This window comes from Tupaia chinensis, unplaced genomic scaffold, assembly GCF_000334495.1.
Source record: "Tupaia chinensis unplaced genomic scaffold, TupChi_1.0 Scaffold000348_1, whole genome shotgun sequence".
NCBI classification, from domain to species: domain Eukaryota; kingdom Metazoa; phylum Chordata; class Mammalia; order Scandentia; family Tupaiidae; genus Tupaia; species Tupaia belangeri.
In genome coordinates this window covers 305,568-323,205 of record NW_006159842.1, presented here as the reverse complement: position 1 = coordinate 323,205, position 17,638 = coordinate 305,568, and the positions used below count along the sequence as shown (strand labels likewise).

Genomic DNA, 17,638 nt, shown 5'->3' with positions numbered 1-17,638 from the left:
GGCTCCTGTGGCTCTCTAGGAGCCCGCACCTCCTCCCCGGGTGTCTCTCCGCACCTAGATCGGCCATGACTCCACTCACCCAGCTTCCCTCCTGCTGCCTGCCCAGTTCCATGGCAAAAAAAAAAAACCAGGAACAGCCTCAGCACTCCGGAGGCTGGGCTAGTGGCCCACCCCCGCCCCAGAGATAAGCAGGGAAATTCAGGGCCAGTGGTGAGGTGTGCACGTGTGTGGGTTGGGGTGGGGGAGCTGAGTGCGGGTGGGTGAGGCTGGACCCCCAACCCTGCGTGGGCCAGGCTCGCCAAGTCCTTGTCACGAGGAGATCCTGGAGGGTCAAGCACTCTCCAGGCTGAGGTACAAACAGCCCAGAGAAGGGGCAGCCAATGGAGAGACCAGGGCTCCAGACACTTCTCTCTCAGACCCACACAAATGCACACTCCCACCCTCACCAGAAATGGTCCCTAACTCTGCTGAAAAGGTCTCCAGACAAGCTCCTCCATTCTGTTCTCTTCAAGACAATCCCAGGGTTCTTGGGGGCTCCAAGAATCCCCTTCTGCTCTCAAGGGAGAGAGGGCAGAATCCATTCTTTCTTTGGGGGTTCCAGCATGTACACACCAGCTAGAGCTCCGTGAGCTCCCTGCACTGTCTGCAGAACCGCAGCCCCACCCAGCTCAGATGCCGTCTCCAGGACAGCTGCCCAGAGCCACGCCCAGCCCCTGCGCACACCCACACACATGCACGTGGACACACAGATCATAATCACATAGGCCTGGGGTCAAGCTGGGGCTGCCTACCCTGTTCTCTTCCTCTTCCCTGTCACCCATACTCCCAGTTGACCTGGCCTGAGATCCCACCTATTTGTCCTTTTATTTTTTTTTTTTAAAGTATGTGTGCTTTCCAGAGACAGGGAGAGAGGCAGTGAGAGGGAAAGTGAGAAATCACCCCCTGCATGCACATGTGCGTGTGCGCGCGTACATACACACACACACACACACACACACACCTGGCATGATTTTCAAGTTTACAGGCCCAGGACTCAAACCGTGGTCGGCCATGTGGTAGTCCAGCACCTTAACCACCATGCCACCTGCTGGGCCCCCCTCCCTCCTATGCTTTTCTTTTCTTTTCTTTTTTGGGGGGGAGAGGTTTTTGCTATAGGGCGCGTGTGCTCGTCAGACAGACAGAGAGACAGAGAGATAGAAAGTGAGAAATTACCCCCCAGGGGGGATGGTCACGCCATAATCCCTTCTCCTCCATTCTCCTCTCGGGATCTTGGGCACACACACACACACACGCGCCCAGTGTGAGTTTAAGCCACTGGGTCCGGGACTTGAACCGCGGTCAACTATGTGGGAGTCCAGTGACATAGCCATTACGCTAACTGCTGGTCCCCCTCCTATGCTTTTCTAAAGAACAAGGCTCAGAGTCAGAAAGACAGAAGACTAGGTTCAGGGCCAGCCCTGCCAGGATTTGTTGTGTGACCTTGGGCAATTCCATTCTACTCTCTGGGCCTCAGGCTTCTGGTTGTGACTACCTACTTCTCCAACAGAGAGGTGCAAGAGGTCACCGTCTATGTGGGACATTTTCCTAGAGCCTCATAGCACTCAGTGAATAATGTGGAACTTCATTTACACATTAAAACAAATGCTATGTTGTAGAATACAAAGTTAGCAAGAACTAAAAATAAAGCCACCGGGGTGCTGGATTCCCGCATGGCTGACTGGGGTTTGAATCCTGGACGTAGTGGCTTGCTTTCCCACTTTCTCTTTCCTCTTTCTCTCTGTCTCTCTGGTCCAGTTAAAAAGTAATAATAATAGAAGGTTGGCAGATGGCGTGGTGGTTTAGGTGCTGAACTCGCACATGGCCAACCACGGTTTAAGTTTCAGACCTGGCAGCTTGCTCTCTCACTTTCTCTCTCTCTCCCCTTCTCTTATCAAATTAAATAATAACAAATAAAATTAAATATTTTAAAAGTAATAATAATAAATAAAATAATTCTTTAAAAATAAAATAAATAAAGCCGCAGCAATTTCAGACAAAGTTCTCTGGAGCACCAGGCCCATGAGGCACAAGTCAATGTGGTGCATTTGGAGGTGGGGAAGCTGAGCAGCCCAGGCCCTGTCTCGGCCCTCCCGCTCTGCCAGCTGGCCTGCCCATGGCCTGGCAGGGACCCTGGCAGCCATCACCAGCCTCTCCATCTCCTGCTCCCGGAGCCGCTCCTGGCGCTGCCTCCGGTGGTACTCCAGGAGGTCATCCTCATTGTCGCTGATCTCCGTGATGCTGTTTTTCCGCTCCCGTGTGATGGGCACCCGCAAGTCCCCACTGGAGAGCTTCCTTTGGGCATGGGGACTCTGGCGGGGTGAAGCAGCAGTGAGGGAGCCCAGACTGTAGGCTGGGCTTAGCCTGCCGCTGAAGCTGCCCTTGCGGGGTGCCAGGGACTCCCCCAGTGTGGGCGAGGGGCTCCGTGTCCTCCGGCCTCCTCGAGCCCCTAGCGTCAGGGAGAAGTCCTCTGGGGAAGTGCCGTGGGCTGCCCAGCGCCGGGGCCGTGGACTCTCAGTCACTTCTCTGGTTAGCTTAGGATCTGGGGTGGTCCGGGCTGGCAGCGGGGAGAGAGCACGTCGGGACAGCGACGGGCTCAGGGGTGGCAGCTCTCGCATACTGTCCAGGCCCCGCCGGCCCAAGCGTGGACTCTCAGGGGGCTGCAGGGTGCGGGTGGCTGACCCATCTGAAAAGGTTCGGCCCACCAGTTGGCGTGAGGGGCTGGTTGTCAACACCCGCTCAGCACCTGGAGGCTCCCGGAAAGGGCTGGGAGGGCGGTCCTGGAGTGTGCCCACCTTGCTGCGGGGAGCAGGGACAGGAGGTTGGAATTTGGGGCTGCTGGGAATGCTGGTGGGTTGGCTGCGGGCTCCAGGCCCTGGGTATTCACTCAGGCTGATGGCCACCACAGGCAGCTGCCCGCCCAGCCGGGGGCTCTCAGTGGCCCTGCGGGCCTCTGCCAACACAGTGGCCGCAGGGCTGTCAGTTAGCAGACCCCGGAGGCCAGGGCTGGGGGGCCTCTCATGACCCCCTTTCCTGCCCAGCCGGGGGCTCTCAGAGGAGCGGGCACAGCTCTGGCGGGACTGTGGGGGCTGCAGGGCCAGATGGTAGCTGGAGGAACGAGCAGGCACCAGCGGGGGCATGGAAGGTCCTGGTTCCTGCCCGCTGGGAGAGTGGCTGGCACAGCTTCCGCTGCTGGCTGGCGAGGAGAGAGGAGAGAAGGCGGGAGAGGTGTTCTCATAGCTGGAGCCCACAGACATGGCACCAGGACTGGTTGGGGGAGACAGCAGGTAGCGCCCGCCATTGGCCATCGGCGACAGTGGGGAGGTGGCAGCAGGTTTCTTCCCAGCGACCCCAGGCTCCTCCAGCACCAGCGAGTCCATGATTTCCTGCAGGTCCTTCTCGATGGAGCTCACCAGGGAACTGTGGCTGGCGCAGGCCGAGGGGCCGCTAGCAGGCTGGGGGGCGTGGTTCCCATTCATCAGGCTTTCTGATTCTGCAGAAGAGGAATACAAAGAGGGCTCAGGGCCTGGGTCTCTACAACAGGTCTCTCCAATGTTGGGGGCTGCAGATACATAAGAGCTGGGGCCTACCCCACACCTACTAGCACAGTGAGGCTGCAAAGGCTCTGGAGAAGCCTCTGCCACTGACCTGCTGTGTAGCCTTAACCAGGTGACTTGCCCTCAGTCTCCCCTTCGGGAGAGGGAGAGGATGGGCAGGGCCCTCCTGGCTCTAACATTTAATGACCCGGCACAGAGTTAGCAACAATGCCAGGCGCTTTTAGGCCTACTTGTTGCTGACACGCCCCAAGACTAAACTCCTCCCTACCTTGGTTTCTTCAAAGCCTTCTCCCTCTCCTTCAGGAAGAGCAGGTGGACATTCATTCAGCAAAGGAGATGGGGCCGTCTGTGGAGCTAGCCAGAAGTTCCAGGGGCTCCTCGTCTAATAGGGTACCAGGGCCTCCCAGTACAGCGGCCAGAAGCCCAGGGGAAAAACACAAATCCTCTAGGGCTGGGCGAGGGGTGTGTGCTGACCATTGTGTCCAATCAGAGCCAGGGGAGGGAGCTGGTGCTAATGGCTGGTTCCTGGAACCCGAGCTGGCCAGCAGCTAGGTGCAGCTCAGTGCCTCCAATTATCCCATGAAGCCTCGCCAGCAGCCTGCCTTGCCCTGCACCAGCAAGCAGGAGTCCCTGGAACCGCTGTCCCAAACGGTAGGGGAGCAGCAAACAGCTCAGGGAGTAGCGTGGCCAGGCTGGGGAGGTGGCAGGGCAAAATCAACTAGGAGCCCCCAGGGGACTGGGAAAAACTGACATGGGGGACAGGAGAAGGACTAGCTTTTGCAAGACTGAATTTGGGCACAAGATGGCAAGGACTGTGTGGCACACAGAGTGCCACGGATACATGGTCCCAGTAACCAACGCCTTTCCCCAGGGCTCCAAACTACACTCAGACGCTGACACCGCCCACCAGTGCACTGGCTGTATGCGCCCACCTGTCTTGGTACCGCACGGGCACCTGTTGCCCCACAGCCAGCCAGATGCCCACATGTAGCCTGGTCTGGGCCCCATCCCAGAGGCAGCTGGGCTGAGCTGGTTCCCCGGAACAATCACCAGTTCTCCTCTGGGATCAATAATTCACACACGGACTGCAGCTGCCCCACTGAGTCATCAGTAGCACAGCAGGGCCAAAGGACCCTGGCACCAGCGGACTCACCAGAGCTCACTGCTTCCTTCTGCCCTCAGGCCACCCTCAAGTGTGAGGCTCCCTGAAGTGACACAAGAGGGCTAGGGCCCCAGGCACTGAGTGGCATCTTCCAGGGCAGTGGGGTACAGGCTGGCAGAGCCCCAATCCTATAGGCACGTGACCACCGTTTCAGCCACGCGGCACCACCAGGAACCTCGCCCATGGCCCTGCAGCCTAGCATTACCAGCAGCCCTTACAGGTGGCCGCCAACCTAGACCATGGCTACTATCCTGCCCTAACACCCCGCATGTGCTGGAGTGGCAAGGAGGGCCTGTCCGAGTGGTCTGCCAAGCCGGGCCCCTCCCCAGCTGGGTACCCACCAGGCCCTGGGCTGTAGGGGGGCCCAGTGGCCCGGCCCCCTGCTGGAATCATGCTCTTCATCCACTTGGCTTCGGCCGGGTGGTTGAAGCGGAGGAAGGTGGACTGGCCCAGGCACAACATGCAGCCTGCAGAGAGAGCAAACACGGGGGTGGGGGAGGGCTGCACCACCCTCGTCCCTCAGCCCAGCACCCTGCCTGTGCTGGACATGCCACCTCCAGGGCTCCATGGCACAGAGCACGGTGGACAGAGTACCGGTGGGTGAGTCTTAAGATCCGAGTCCTATTCCGACCGCCTCCTCTCACTAGTTGACCTCACCTCCAAGCCTAGGTCTCTCATCAGAGAAGTGGGCACAATACACAGCCCTCACAGGGTTCGTAAGTGCAGGGCCCATGCAGTCATTCCCAGGGATCAAGGGTTCTGGGACTCCTCAGATACAAAAATCTGCGGCTGCTCGTGTCCCTTACGTAAAATGGCATGACGTCTGCACATGACCTGCGCACACCCTCCCGTGTGCTTTCTATTTATTTTCTCAGGTTTCTGCCATAGGGTTCCTGTGCTCACCAGTGGGAGGCAGAGAGACAGAAAGGGAGAAATTACCCCCCCAGGAGGGATAGCCATGCAGCAATTCCTTCTTATCCATTCTCTTCTCAGGATTTTGGGCATGCATGCACAGGCGCCCAGTGTGACTTTCTAGCCACCAGGTCTGGTACTTGAACCTCAGTTGGCTATGTGGGAATCTAGTGCTTCGACCACCATGCTACCTGCTGGCCCTCTCTCATATTCTTTAAGTCACCTCTAGATTACTCACAATATCTAATGCAATACAAATGCTATACAAATAGCTGTCATACTACTATGTTGGTTTTTAAAATGTGTATCTTTTTTATTGTTGTATTGTTACTTTTTATTCTTTTTTCCTCCAATATTTTCTTTTTTAAAAGAATTACTTATTTAGGGAACCAGCAGTTAGCATAATGGCTGTCACTGGACTCCCACGTAGTCGACCGTGGTTTGCGTCCCGGACCCGGTGGCTTAAAACTCACGCCGGGCGCAGGTGCATGCGTGCCCAAGATCCCGAGAGGAGAATGGAGGAGAAGGGATTGCGGCGTGACCATCCCCTCTGGGAGGTGATTTCTCGCTTTCTGTCTCTATGTCTCTCTCTGTCTGTCTGGCGAGCACACACGCCCTATAGTGAAAACCTCTCCAAAAAAAAAAAAAAGAAGACTTACTTATTTAATTTTATTTATTCAGTCATTTACATTTGCCCAGAGACAGACACACATACAGAGAAAAAGAAGGTGAGAAAGCAAGCCACCAGGTCTGAGACTCGAACCAGGGTCAGCCATGTGGGAGTGTCCAGAGCTTTAACCACTACACCACGTGCTCACCCTCCCCCAATATTTTCAATCCAGGTTGGTAAAATCCACAGATGTGAAACTCATAGATGTAGATGGCTGACTGTACATTGCAAGTAGAGAAAGTTCTTTCTTTCCCTTTTTTTTTTTTAACGTTTTTTTGTTTTAGGGCACATGAATAGTTTTTTTGCTATAGGGCACATGCACTCACCAGAGAGACAAAAAGTGAGAAGTCACCCCCCAAAGGGGATAGTGACACTGCAATCCCTTCTCCTCCATCTCCTCTCAGGATTTTGGGCACACATGCACATGCTCCTGGAGTGAGTTTCAAGCTGCCAGGTATGGGACTTGAACCATGATCAGCCATGTGGGCAGTCCAGTACCTTAACCACTACACCATCTGTTGGCCCGCTTCCTTTTTTTTTAATTACCAGAGGCCAGGTATACTTACCAAAGAAAGAAAGGGAGGGGAAAGCACCCCCCAGTCATAATCACACCAATCACTTCTCTTCCATTCCTCTGTCAGGATTTAGGACATCAACGCACATGTGTCCAGCATGTTTTTCATGCTGTTGGGACTGGGACTCAAACCGTGGTCAGCCCTGTGGGCTCTAGCTCCCTAACCACTAGGCCTTGGGGCTTACCCTGGAGAAAGTTCCTCAGAGAACACAGATGCTCATGTCCCCCCCCAAGCTCAGCCTGCAGCCAGGATCCATCTATTTGCCACTTGGGTAGAAAGATCGGTCTGAGAAGCAGCAACTTCCAGGGTCCCCAAAATATCTTTGAGACAGAGCAGGTGGAAAGCATGAACCAGCCAGATGACCTCACGGGACCCAGAATTTGCCCTGGCTCCTTATTGCTGTGCAGCCCTAGGAGAACAGTTGCCCTCTTGGAGAGATTAGGAAGCCACTACTACCCTCTTTGTGATTAGGAAGCCACTACTACCCTCTTTGTTTCTGACACCATCTGGCTGCTCCCTGGTCTCACCTGGAATCCGGCCAGGCCTAGGCCACTGGGCCTAGCCTCGGCCAAGCACATTCCCAGGCAGCAGACACAAGCCCAGTCCTGCCTGGGAAGTGTGAGTGCGTGGAGGGGGAGGGTGTGTGGGAGCCAGAAAATGTAGCCAGGGGCACCAGGAGTGTGCATGGCAGCAGGTGTGCCCACAGGAGCCCAACCCTGGCTGGCAGAACTCCACCTCCTGGTCACGCCAGGTGCTCCAGGGCTCCTGCAGGAGGGTCGATGCTGGGAGAAGCCAGAGCCCTAGTACTCTCCACTACCACTTCTTCCGACGTGTCCACACCCCCGGTTCTGGCCTCAGCCTCCTGTCTACCCAATCTGGTGCCATTTGGCGCCCCAAGCCTCATGCCAGTCTGAGCTAAGACTGGCAGGGAAGTCTACATTCCTGGACACTGAGACAGTTCAGCTGAAGCAGGCCACAAAGGCAAGGGGCATCCCAGGCCACGTGGCTACCTTGGCAGGCCCCATATTGAGCGATTCAAGAGCATGTTCTGGGGACTTTCCCTGGGCACAGCCATAAGGTGGGGGAACATGCAGTCCGAGAAGCCCACAGCAAATACCCATAGTAGACAAAGCCACCCACTGCCTTGGCACACTCACAGGCCCTCCCAGGCAGGCAGGCACCAACAGTCCTACGGCTGAATGGGTGGCTGGGAGAGGGCAGCCTTCCCTGCCATCCACCTATCAGAGCAACCGATCCCAGAGTAATCATAACCGGAATAAGTAACAGCCAGCCACACAGTCCACCTGATTACAACACAGCTGTTTTAGAAAGAGCCCTGCCAGGCCCCTCCTCTGCTCAGCATTTTAACAAGCTAATTAATGATTAGTTGATAGGGTCTAGACAGACCCACTTAACCCTAGGTGGGTGGGGAGGGTCGTGGGTGGTGGGGATCAGGGACCTGACCGCACTGCCCAGTTGGATTCCAGCCCAGCCGGGCCTAGCCCACCCAAGGAGACTGTGGGCATCTAGGACCCTCCACCCTGGCCCCTATCACTGTGGGCTCCCTGTCCCTCCTGGGCCCCCTCCCCCATACAGGGGGTGTGGCCATGCTGCCTCCAGCTATAAATAGTGATGCCAGGCAGCAGAGCTGGATCCATATTAATAGAGCGGGCAGGAGGGCAGCAGGGCTGAGGGCAGCCCAGCTCCTGCCCAAATTAACTTGCTATTTGCACTCTGGGGCCCAGGCATCCCCAGCTCTGGCCCCTGTTGCCCCCAGCAGCCTGGCCAGCCTGTTTCTGGGAAGAAGCCCCCTCTCTGCCCACCTTCTGTCCCTACCCCAAAAGGTGGGTGCTCTCCTGAAGCCCAGGAACCCCTGCCCACCCAGGCAAAGGCGGGGTCTCCTCAGGGTCCAGTGGTGTGCAGGTGGGTGGAGAAGCTGCACATCTGGAGGGAAAGAGGGAGATAGAGAGAGGGGATGAATGTGCACCTGTCTCTGAGATGCAGAGGGGTGCCTCCAGACACACGGACACTCGGAGAGACCTACACACAGGTACACATGCTCATAGAGCAGCACAGAGCTGACCGGCCACCAGGCCCTGGCCCTTCCCATCAGAGACCCCTTGGCCATTACACAGCCTCCCTCATCCTAACCTGGACTCCTTGGCCCCATTCAGAGGCGTATCCCGAGGAGGGGGCTGCAGAGCTGGGAGAGAAGAGGTCTGCCCTGCTAGGAAGCACCCCCAAGCCTAGACCCGCCTCGGACACGTTCAGGGCACACATGGATGATCAGGTCTCACAGCCTCAAGCTCCCAAAAGGAGCCACGGCCCCCATCCCCTCCTGGCGCCCACCCTCCTTGAATCGCCCCTCCCAGCCCGAGCTTCTCCACGCCCGGGTGCCTAGGGACTCGGCTGGCCGGCGGCTGGGAACTCACCGCCGAACCGGACCTCTGGACCGCTCTCCCGGCTAGCTCCGGCCTCCAGGTCCCCGGCCCGCCCGGGGCCTCTGAGGGGGCGGGCCGGCCCGGGGAGGGGCGGGCCGGCCACCAGCGGCGGGGGAAGGGAGCCAGGGAGGGAGGGACAAAGGAGAGGAGGAGGGGAAGAGGAAGTGATGGAGGAGAAGAGCGGGGAGCAGGATGGAGAGGCGGGGGGGCAGGATGCGGCCAGGGAGCCGGCTCGGGATCCCTCGCCAGGGGCAGGAGGAAAGTGGGGCAGGGAGGGAAGGAGCCGGGGAGGTGACTTGAGGGACTGAGAGGGCAGAGGGAAATTCAGAGGCCGGAGGCGGAAGAGCCTGCAGGCAAGAGTGAGCCCAACTGCCTGGCCTCCCTCGGAGCCCTCTGTGGTAGGAGGTCCGTGGGGGCGTCCCCTCTCCTAGCTGGCTGTGTCACCTTGGGCCGGTCACACCTCTGGCCTCAGAGTCCTTATCTACAGAATAATGAGGTCCCTTTCTGACATCCCATGGCTCCATCTTTGAGAGAGAGAAGAGCAGGGCTCCACGGGTCCAGCCAGGTCCCTAGGTCCAGCTCTGGCGCTCAGACTGCCCCTGAGACATGGTCACCCTGGGTTGGGAGTTTAGGCCAAGGCAGTGCTCTGTGCAATGCAGGAGGCTCTGAACCCAGCTCCTGCCTCCATCATTGAAACCGCCTCTTCGCACCTCAGCGGTGACCCCCGCTGGACCCAGCCAGCACACTTCCCGAGTCGGGAAGCCAGCCCGCCTCCCCCAGCCACGGCCTGCAGGGGGCGCTCCAGCAAGGAGCCCTCCTGTCTAGAAAGGTGTCCCTCCTATCTGGGAAGCACAGTGCCACTGGTCTCTGGAGCCCTGGCCAGGATGGGATTCACCCACCAGAACACACCACGGTCACTCTTGCAGACACACTGCGTGCCCAGCAGCTCACATGGCCCACCCGCTGTCTCAGACACACACCAGCACTTGCTCCGTTGCAATACACCTTGGCGGTGCACTGAGGCACGCGAACGTCCATGCGACCCCGTTGTCTCACACACGATTATGTTCACACGCCCCCCCCGCCCCCAGGCATCCACCGCCCTCCTTACACACTCACTCAGACACGGTTCTCTTTTCACTCAGCCCCAGACGGACGCTGAAATAAAAAGTCAATCTCTGGGGAACCAGCAGTTAGCGTAATGGCTATGTCGCTGGACTCCCACGTAGTCGACCGCGGTTCGTGTCCCGGACCCGGTGGCTTAAAACTCACGCCGGGCGCGTGTGCGTGTGTGCCCAAGATCCTGGGAGGAGAATGGAGGAGAAGGGATTGCGGCGTGACCATCCCCCCTGGGGGGTGATTTCTCGCTTTCTGTCTCTATGTATCTCTCTGTCTGTCTGGCGAGCGCACGCGCCCTACAGTGAAAAAAATCTCTCCAAAAAGAAAAAAAAAGTCAATCTCTGCAGGGAAATAATGAAAAATTTCCACGGTTGTGAACAGCCCACTACCCTAACCACCCACACTGCCGACTATACCCGCATTACATGCACACAGCTAGTTCCTTTTCTGAAGGAAAAAGGAAGAGCCATATAGGGTCAAAGGCAAAATGAGGGAAGGCTTAAAAGAAAAAAAAAAAAACAAAAAACTTCTCAGGAAGAGTGATTCACGGATCAGGAAACGGTGAGGCCAGCTGGAGAGACCCCGGCGAGCCCGGTATGGCCTGGGAGAACTAGGGCAGGAGGCGGGAGGCTGGAAGGCTTCACTGCTGATTCCTCCTTCCACCTTTATTAGTCAAGTTTTTTGTTTTGTTTTTTAGTTTACTACAGGATACCTGTGCTCACCAAAGAGAGACAAAGAGGGAGAGAGAAAGTGAGCAAGCACCCCCAGGGGGATAGTTACACTGCAGTCCCCCTCTCCATTCCCCTTTTAGGATTTTGGGCACACACACACACACACACACACCCGGTAGGGTTTGTTTTTAGAGATTTTTGCTATAGGATACATGTGTTTGCCCTATAGAGAGAAAAGTGAGAAGTCATGCCCTCTCCTCACCCCCAGGGGATGGCCACACCACAATCCCTTTTCTTCCATTCTCCTCTCAGCATCTTGGGCACACACTCACATGAGCCTGGTGTGAGTTTCAAGCTACTGGGTTCAGGAGCCTGACTGCAGTTGGCCATGTGGGAGTCCAGAGCCTTAACCCCTCTGCCAACTGCCGGCCTACACCTGGCATGTTTTTCAAGCTGTGAGGACTTGAATCTCACAGTTGGCCATGTGGGCTTCAGCTGCCTTGACCACCACACCACCTGGCTGGCCTGACTGATGAAGATATATATCTGTATTATAAGAGAGAAAGGCAGGAGGCTTCACTCCCAACTTACGGAAGGAAGAACTGATAACTGGGAGGGAGAGAAAGAGGTCTGTGTCTTGGGCCCCAGAGACAGGCAGCTAGATTACCCAGGAATCCTGCTCTCCAGCACGCTCCTCCACCAGACCTCTTGTGAGCCCCTACCCCCCAAAGTGCTCAGGGAAGAAAGGAGAGCCGAGGGCTGGCTGTCAATGCCACAAGTGGATGGGACCTGCTGTCTAGACAGCGTGGCCCTGGGCTGAGTCTCTTTCTGGTTCTCTGCTGCCCAGTCCCCTCCCAGATCTTTCATGTGGTCTGGCACTGTGGTGCCCGGGTGGAGCAACCCAGACCCAGATTGGGATTCCTCCTTACTTCCCTAGTCCCGCTCCCAGCTCCACCCCTTGCTCTGTAGAGCAAAGGGAAGCGTGGGATATGCCAAGATGCCTGGGTATGGGGAAGCAAGATCTCCCTGGCTCCCTCATCGCCTGTTCCCATGTCCACAGCTCTATGCCAAAGCTTGGCGTCTGCTTTCTGCTGCCTCTCCCCTTCCCTGGCCCAGGTATATTTCTGCTGGAAGAGGCTGTTGTTGCCATCTCTGCTTGTCATGAAGTGTCTCTCCAAGTTGCCTGTGGCTGGGCACAGTGCCCAGAATGATGCATCTAACTAAGGCCTGGCCCAGCCAGAGCCGCCTCTATGGTATTCCCAGGATAGCCCTCTGCTTTTCAAAGAGGACGATCCCCTCTTTGAATGTGACAAACAGAATAATAATAATCCTCTGTGCACAGACCCACAGATAGGCCTAAGGCCAGTGAGTCCTCGCATGCACAAGGACACACACGGACCTTCAGCCCTGCCTCCCACTTGAACACACTGATCCATAAACACAAGGAAAGACACAAACAGAGACACACAAATCCAGAGTCACAAACACATCCGGAGAGACATAAACACGCTCCAGTCACATAGACACACAGAGATAGCACATGCACCCCCGAGCCACCCAGTTTCCAAGGAAACGCACTCCCAAGAATGTCCGGAGTGGGGCCAGGCAGGGCTGGGCTTGGTGCCGCGCTACAGGGATGAGACAAGGAAGCCCTCAGCTCCTAGAGCCCAGGGGAGGGGGGCCTGGAAGAAGAACACCCAATCCTTTGTGCTCTGCCTACCCTCCACGGGCTGCCAAGCTTTGAGACAGGCGAGCCCCGACGAGAAGGCTGCAGGGTGGGGGCAGAAGAGAGGAGTGGGTTATGGTCAGATAGAGTGGGAGGGTACGTTCTTGGCAGGGTGGGCTTCTGCTGGGGCCATGGGTGGGGTTACTGGGGCCACAGGAAAGGCTTAAGAATTCCATCTTGGCCCCAGCCAGGCTCTCCCTCTTCCCAGATGCCCTGGAAGGCAAGAGGCGGAAGCACTGCTTGATCCGCCCTGCTCAGGACACACAGGGTAAGAATGTTCTTCCCCGGAAGGTGATGGGTTTGGGCCTGGGGGAGTGAGGGCAGGACCTCCTTTGAACTTGGCCCTGCCTCTGCTTGCGGCTCTGTTGTTCCCCTCCATGCACCCAGATCTCAGAGAAGATGCTGTCTGTGAGACCGAACTGGACCACCAGGAACCAGATGGCACTGCAGCCCAAGCTGCAGCTGATGGGCGCTCCTCCTCCTCTCCAGAGTCAGAGACCATCGGGCCCTGGGGGAACCTGCCTCCCTGAAGGCAGGAAGAAGGGAAAGGGGTGAGGTCACCTCCCAGGCGGGCTGGCAAGAGAGTGGCACTTGAAGGTCCCAATGGTGTAAACAGGAGAGAGTGGAGCTGGTGGGATTTCCAGGCAAAGGGGTTTCTAGTCAGTAAGAATCTCTAGAAAGAAGTGCTGGGTCATGAGTCCCGCTCAAAGCCAGCCTGGCCAAAGCTCCACCTCATGACAAGCTCAACTCTAAACTCTAAACTCTAAACCCTACCCAGTCTGCCTCCTCATCCCCCTACCTGATACCACGCCGCACACACCTCCTCATCCCCCTACCTGACACCACGCCGCACACACCTCCTCATCCCCCTACCCTGACACCACACTGCACATTGATGCCATAGTCCTGTTTCCAGGGTGAGCATAACCAGTCTCAAGCACCACTTTGGGGCCAGATCTGGGCCACGGTAGTTAAGGCAGTTGCATGGCTGACACTGTGGCTTGAGAAACACTGAGGGGGGGGGGGTTTGGCAGGTGGTGTGGTGATTAAAGGCACTGGATTCCCATATGACCGAATGTGGTTTGAGTGCTGGATCCGGCAGCTAGCTTTCTCAGTTTCCCACACTTTTTTTTTTTTGGAGAGATTTTCACTATAGGGCGCGTGCGCTTGCCAGACAGACAGAGACATAGAGACAGAAAGCGAGAAATCACCCCCTGGGGGGATGGTCACCCTGCAATCCCTTCTTCTCCATTCTCCTCTCGGGATCTTGGGCACGCACGCACATGCACCCGGCGTGAGATCTAAGCCACCGGACGGGATGCGACCCGCAGTCGACTATGTGGGAGTCCAGTGACATAGCCATTACGCTAACCGCTGGTTCCCAGTTTCCCACACTTTCTTATTCCCCTACCTTGTCTCTGTCTCTCTATGGTCAAATTTTAAAAATAATAATAACACATAAAATTAAATAAATAAATCATTCTTTGTTTGGAAATAATTATTTTTAAAATTTATTTAATATTTTAATTTATTCATTAATTTATTTTAGTTTGACTAGAGAGAGAGGGAAAGTGAGAAAGCAAGCCACCAGGTCCAGGACTCGATCTGTCGTCAGACATGTGCCTTAACCACCACGCCCCCTGTTGGTACCCCCAATAAATAAATTTTTCTTTTTTATTTTTTTGAGAGGCTTTTTTTTTTTTTTGCTATAGGGCGCGTGCGCTCGCCAGACAGATAGAGAGACAGAGAGACAGAAAGCGAGAAATCACCCCCCAGAGGGGATGGCCACGCCGCAATCCCTTCTCCTCCATTCTCCTCTTGGGATTTTGGGCATACACGCACACGTGCCCGGCGTGAGTTTAAGCTACTAGATCCGGGCTTAGAACTGCAGTCGACTACGAGGGAGTCCAGCGACATAGCCATTACGCTAACTGCTGGTCCCAATAAATAAATTTTTAAAAAAGAAAAGAAACACTGAGTGTATGTGCCTGTGTGCCCCAAATCCCAACAAGATGAAGAAATGGAGAAGGGATCTCGGCACAACCATTCCCCACAGGGGTGCTCTATCTCCGTCTCTCTCTCTCTAGTGAGTGCAGTACCCCCTCATAATGTCGCTGGTTCCCAGAGCTGCCTTACACAATGAACAGCTCACTGCTTTGGGGAACAGGCGGGAATATTTGCAACCCCAAAGCTGCAACACATGAGCAAGCACAGCCCAGTCGGCCTTCAGATTTTGCCCTTGCCCTACCCCCATCCGGGGGACTGTCCTCCCCTCCAGCTTCTCAGGGTAATTCCCTTCTGGCATGATGGGACAATGCCATTGACATCCTCCTCCTGCTCAGATGGCTGTCCTCCACAGCCAGGAACAGCCGCCCCCACCCCAGGCCCTGAAAGCCGGAATCAGAAGCACTTCTCTTTCTGCCCTGTGGGAGGCAGGGTAGGGGTGACAGAGGAAAGCAGGCTGAAGGTTGGTGCAGGATGTCCAGGCACCCCCAAATACGCAGGCATTTCCCTCTAGTAGGCAGTTACCACGGCAACCACCAAAGCAGGCTTCCCCTGCAGAGCACAACACACACAAGCTTTTAAACTGAGGCCCCCCCCTGTTTGGGGTGTCACACCTTACCCTGAGTGAGCCGGGTGGGCTGCCGGACAGGGAGCCCGTCAATAGTGCAGGCATTGCCACAGGGGTAGAGGGTGAGGGTGCCCCGCAAGTTCTCGATGTAGCAGTGTTCTGGAGCCAGGCCAGGGCCCTGCAGGGAGATGTCCCTGGCCGCCGAGCCAATCACAGTCCGCCCTGGAGATAGGATGCAAACTGAGTTAGGGGTGTCCAAGCTGAGGAGGCCATGAAGGGGTAAGGAGGGCCATAGAGGAAATGTATGGGGGCCAGTGGGTGGCGTGGTGGTTGAAGTGCTGGACTCCCATGTGGCTGACTGTAGTTCGAGTCCAGAGCTGGTGGCTTGCTTTCTCACTTTACCTTTCTCTCTCTGTCTCTCTCTGGCCAAATTGAGTAACAACAACAACAATAACAACAGTAGTAAATAAATTTTTTTTTTTTTAAAAGAGGAACGGTATATCCACCCCCTACTCCAGGGAGTATCTCTGCCCACTGGCCGTTCCCCCGCCAGGTGGAGACAGTACATGATAGAAACTGCCTGAGGATGGGAAGGCCTCTAGGTGGGCGCGGAGGCCCCAACTCCAGATGGGTAGAGAAGGGGGACCTCTTTTCTGCCACCTTTCCCCATGTTCTTTTCTCTTTCTCCCCTTCATCCTATTCCCCCCTCTTCCTCTAAAGCTCCCTCTCCTCTCACCCTTCATTTTGCCACCTGCAGGCCCTCCCCTCCCTCACCCCCTCACTCTCCCCTGAGCCTGTCCCCTCCCTCTGGCAGAGCCCCTGGGACTGGTATTCGGAGAATGTGGAGAACGTGTATCACCCGGGCAACAAGCAGGGCCTGAGCACAGAGGAGGGCAGCAGCTGAGAGGGGCAGGAGCCATGCCAGGCCTTATCTTGGGGGCTCCTATCCGCTGCCATCTCCCCATCTCCTCACTGTCACTGTCTTGTCTCCCATGCCAGGCACTGCTGAGAGGGGCCCTTTCTTCTTGGCCATACTGGTTGCTAAGAGCGATGCCATGTGCTCGCCCTCTTTCATCTTTCTCAGTGTTCTCCTTATTCCACTGATCTTTAATCCACGGAGCCAGATTAGCTGGCCAAGAAGCTGGCGGTCTGGGGAGGCAGAGGCAGGGGACGCCAGCCAGCTGGGCAGGGAGGAGCACAAAGCAGACAGCTGGAGGCCCCCAGGGCAGGTGGCTCACGGATGGAGCCGGCCTACAGGGATGGAGCCGGCCTACAGGGACTTACCTTCCTCCAGCGGCAGGAGGGTGATAGCCGTGCTGAGCCGTCCGCTGCCCAGGCTCACCAGATGGGGTTTGTCCGTCTGCACTTTCAGCCCTTTGCCTGTCTCAATCAGGTCCAAGGGGCCTTTCTGTGGGTAGCAAGGGTGGGAAATGAGCATCGTGAAAGACTGAAGGTCAGTCCCTGCCACCCTGGTCTGGGCACAGCACCCTGCAGCCTCTGCTCCTCTCCGAGGGGCTCTGAGTGCCTAAGGCTGAGTGTTGTCCCCCTACATGGTACTTAGATCTGACTACATGGGAGTCCAGCGACATAGCCATTATGCCAACTGCTGGTCCCGTTCATCTTGAGTCTTGCCTAAACTGCCCTTTTGTCTATTAAAACAGACACAAGTAGAAAGGGATGGTGGTGGGGGTGGTCGTGGGCAAGGAGTAGGGCCCTGCAGGAGGCCCCTCCAGCTCCCACCTCTGGGGCTATGCCCTGGGCCATGCCTCCCTCTAAACTACATGAAAGGGAGAGGAGGGGCAGAGTGAGGGAGGGTACTTCCTGGGTGAGCCAATTAGCCTGGTCCAGGTAAAGACTGAGCTGTGACAGACTGGGGACCTGGGGAAGGGCAGAGGGGAGGAGAGGTAGAGCTGAGCCCTTCCTCCCTAGAGCCCTGGTCACTCACCTGCACCACTGCCTGCGTCTTGCATCCAGGACCCACCTGGCTGCTTTTGAGGGCATCCATGGTCCTAGGGCTCCAGAGCTCCTGGGGACATAGTGGAAAACAGGTGAGGTGTGGAGGCCTGGGTGGAGAAGGAAGGAAGGAGGCCCGTGGCAGGTCTCAGGGCAGCAGCTGCCCTAGCCATCCATCACAGCACACTCAAGTGGAGGCAACCTAGGGGCTTGGAGGGGCAGGAGGATGGCAAGCAGTGCCATA

General features: G+C 56.5%; 1 protein-coding gene across 8 annotated transcripts in view; it reads right to left on the bottom strand.

Moving 5' to 3' along the window:
• PHLDB1 (pleckstrin homology like domain family B member 1) overlaps positions 1-17,638 on the bottom strand; it is a 67,429-nt gene that overhangs the window by 36,320 nt on the left and 13,471 nt on the right. For 6 of the 8 annotated variants that reach the window (XM_014589256.2, XM_006152281.3, XM_006152288.3 and 3 more), the window contains exons 2-6: positions 17,387-17,467; positions 16,726-16,849; positions 15,493-15,663; positions 5,097-5,222; positions 2,184-3,529 (exon numbers count right to left, since the gene is read on the bottom strand). In XM_014589256.2, coding sequence (XP_014444742.1) covers positions 2,184-3,529; positions 5,097-5,222; positions 15,493-15,663; positions 16,726-16,849; positions 17,387-17,446 — 1,827 coding nt within the window. In that variant the 5' untranslated portion in view covers positions 17,447-17,467. Of the gene's footprint in view, positions 1-2,183; positions 3,530-5,096; positions 5,223-9,344; positions 9,426-15,492; positions 15,664-16,725; positions 16,850-17,386; positions 17,505-17,638 lie in introns of those variants that run through there. The other 2 variants (XM_027773362.1, XM_027773363.1) reach the window with 2 other exon arrangements.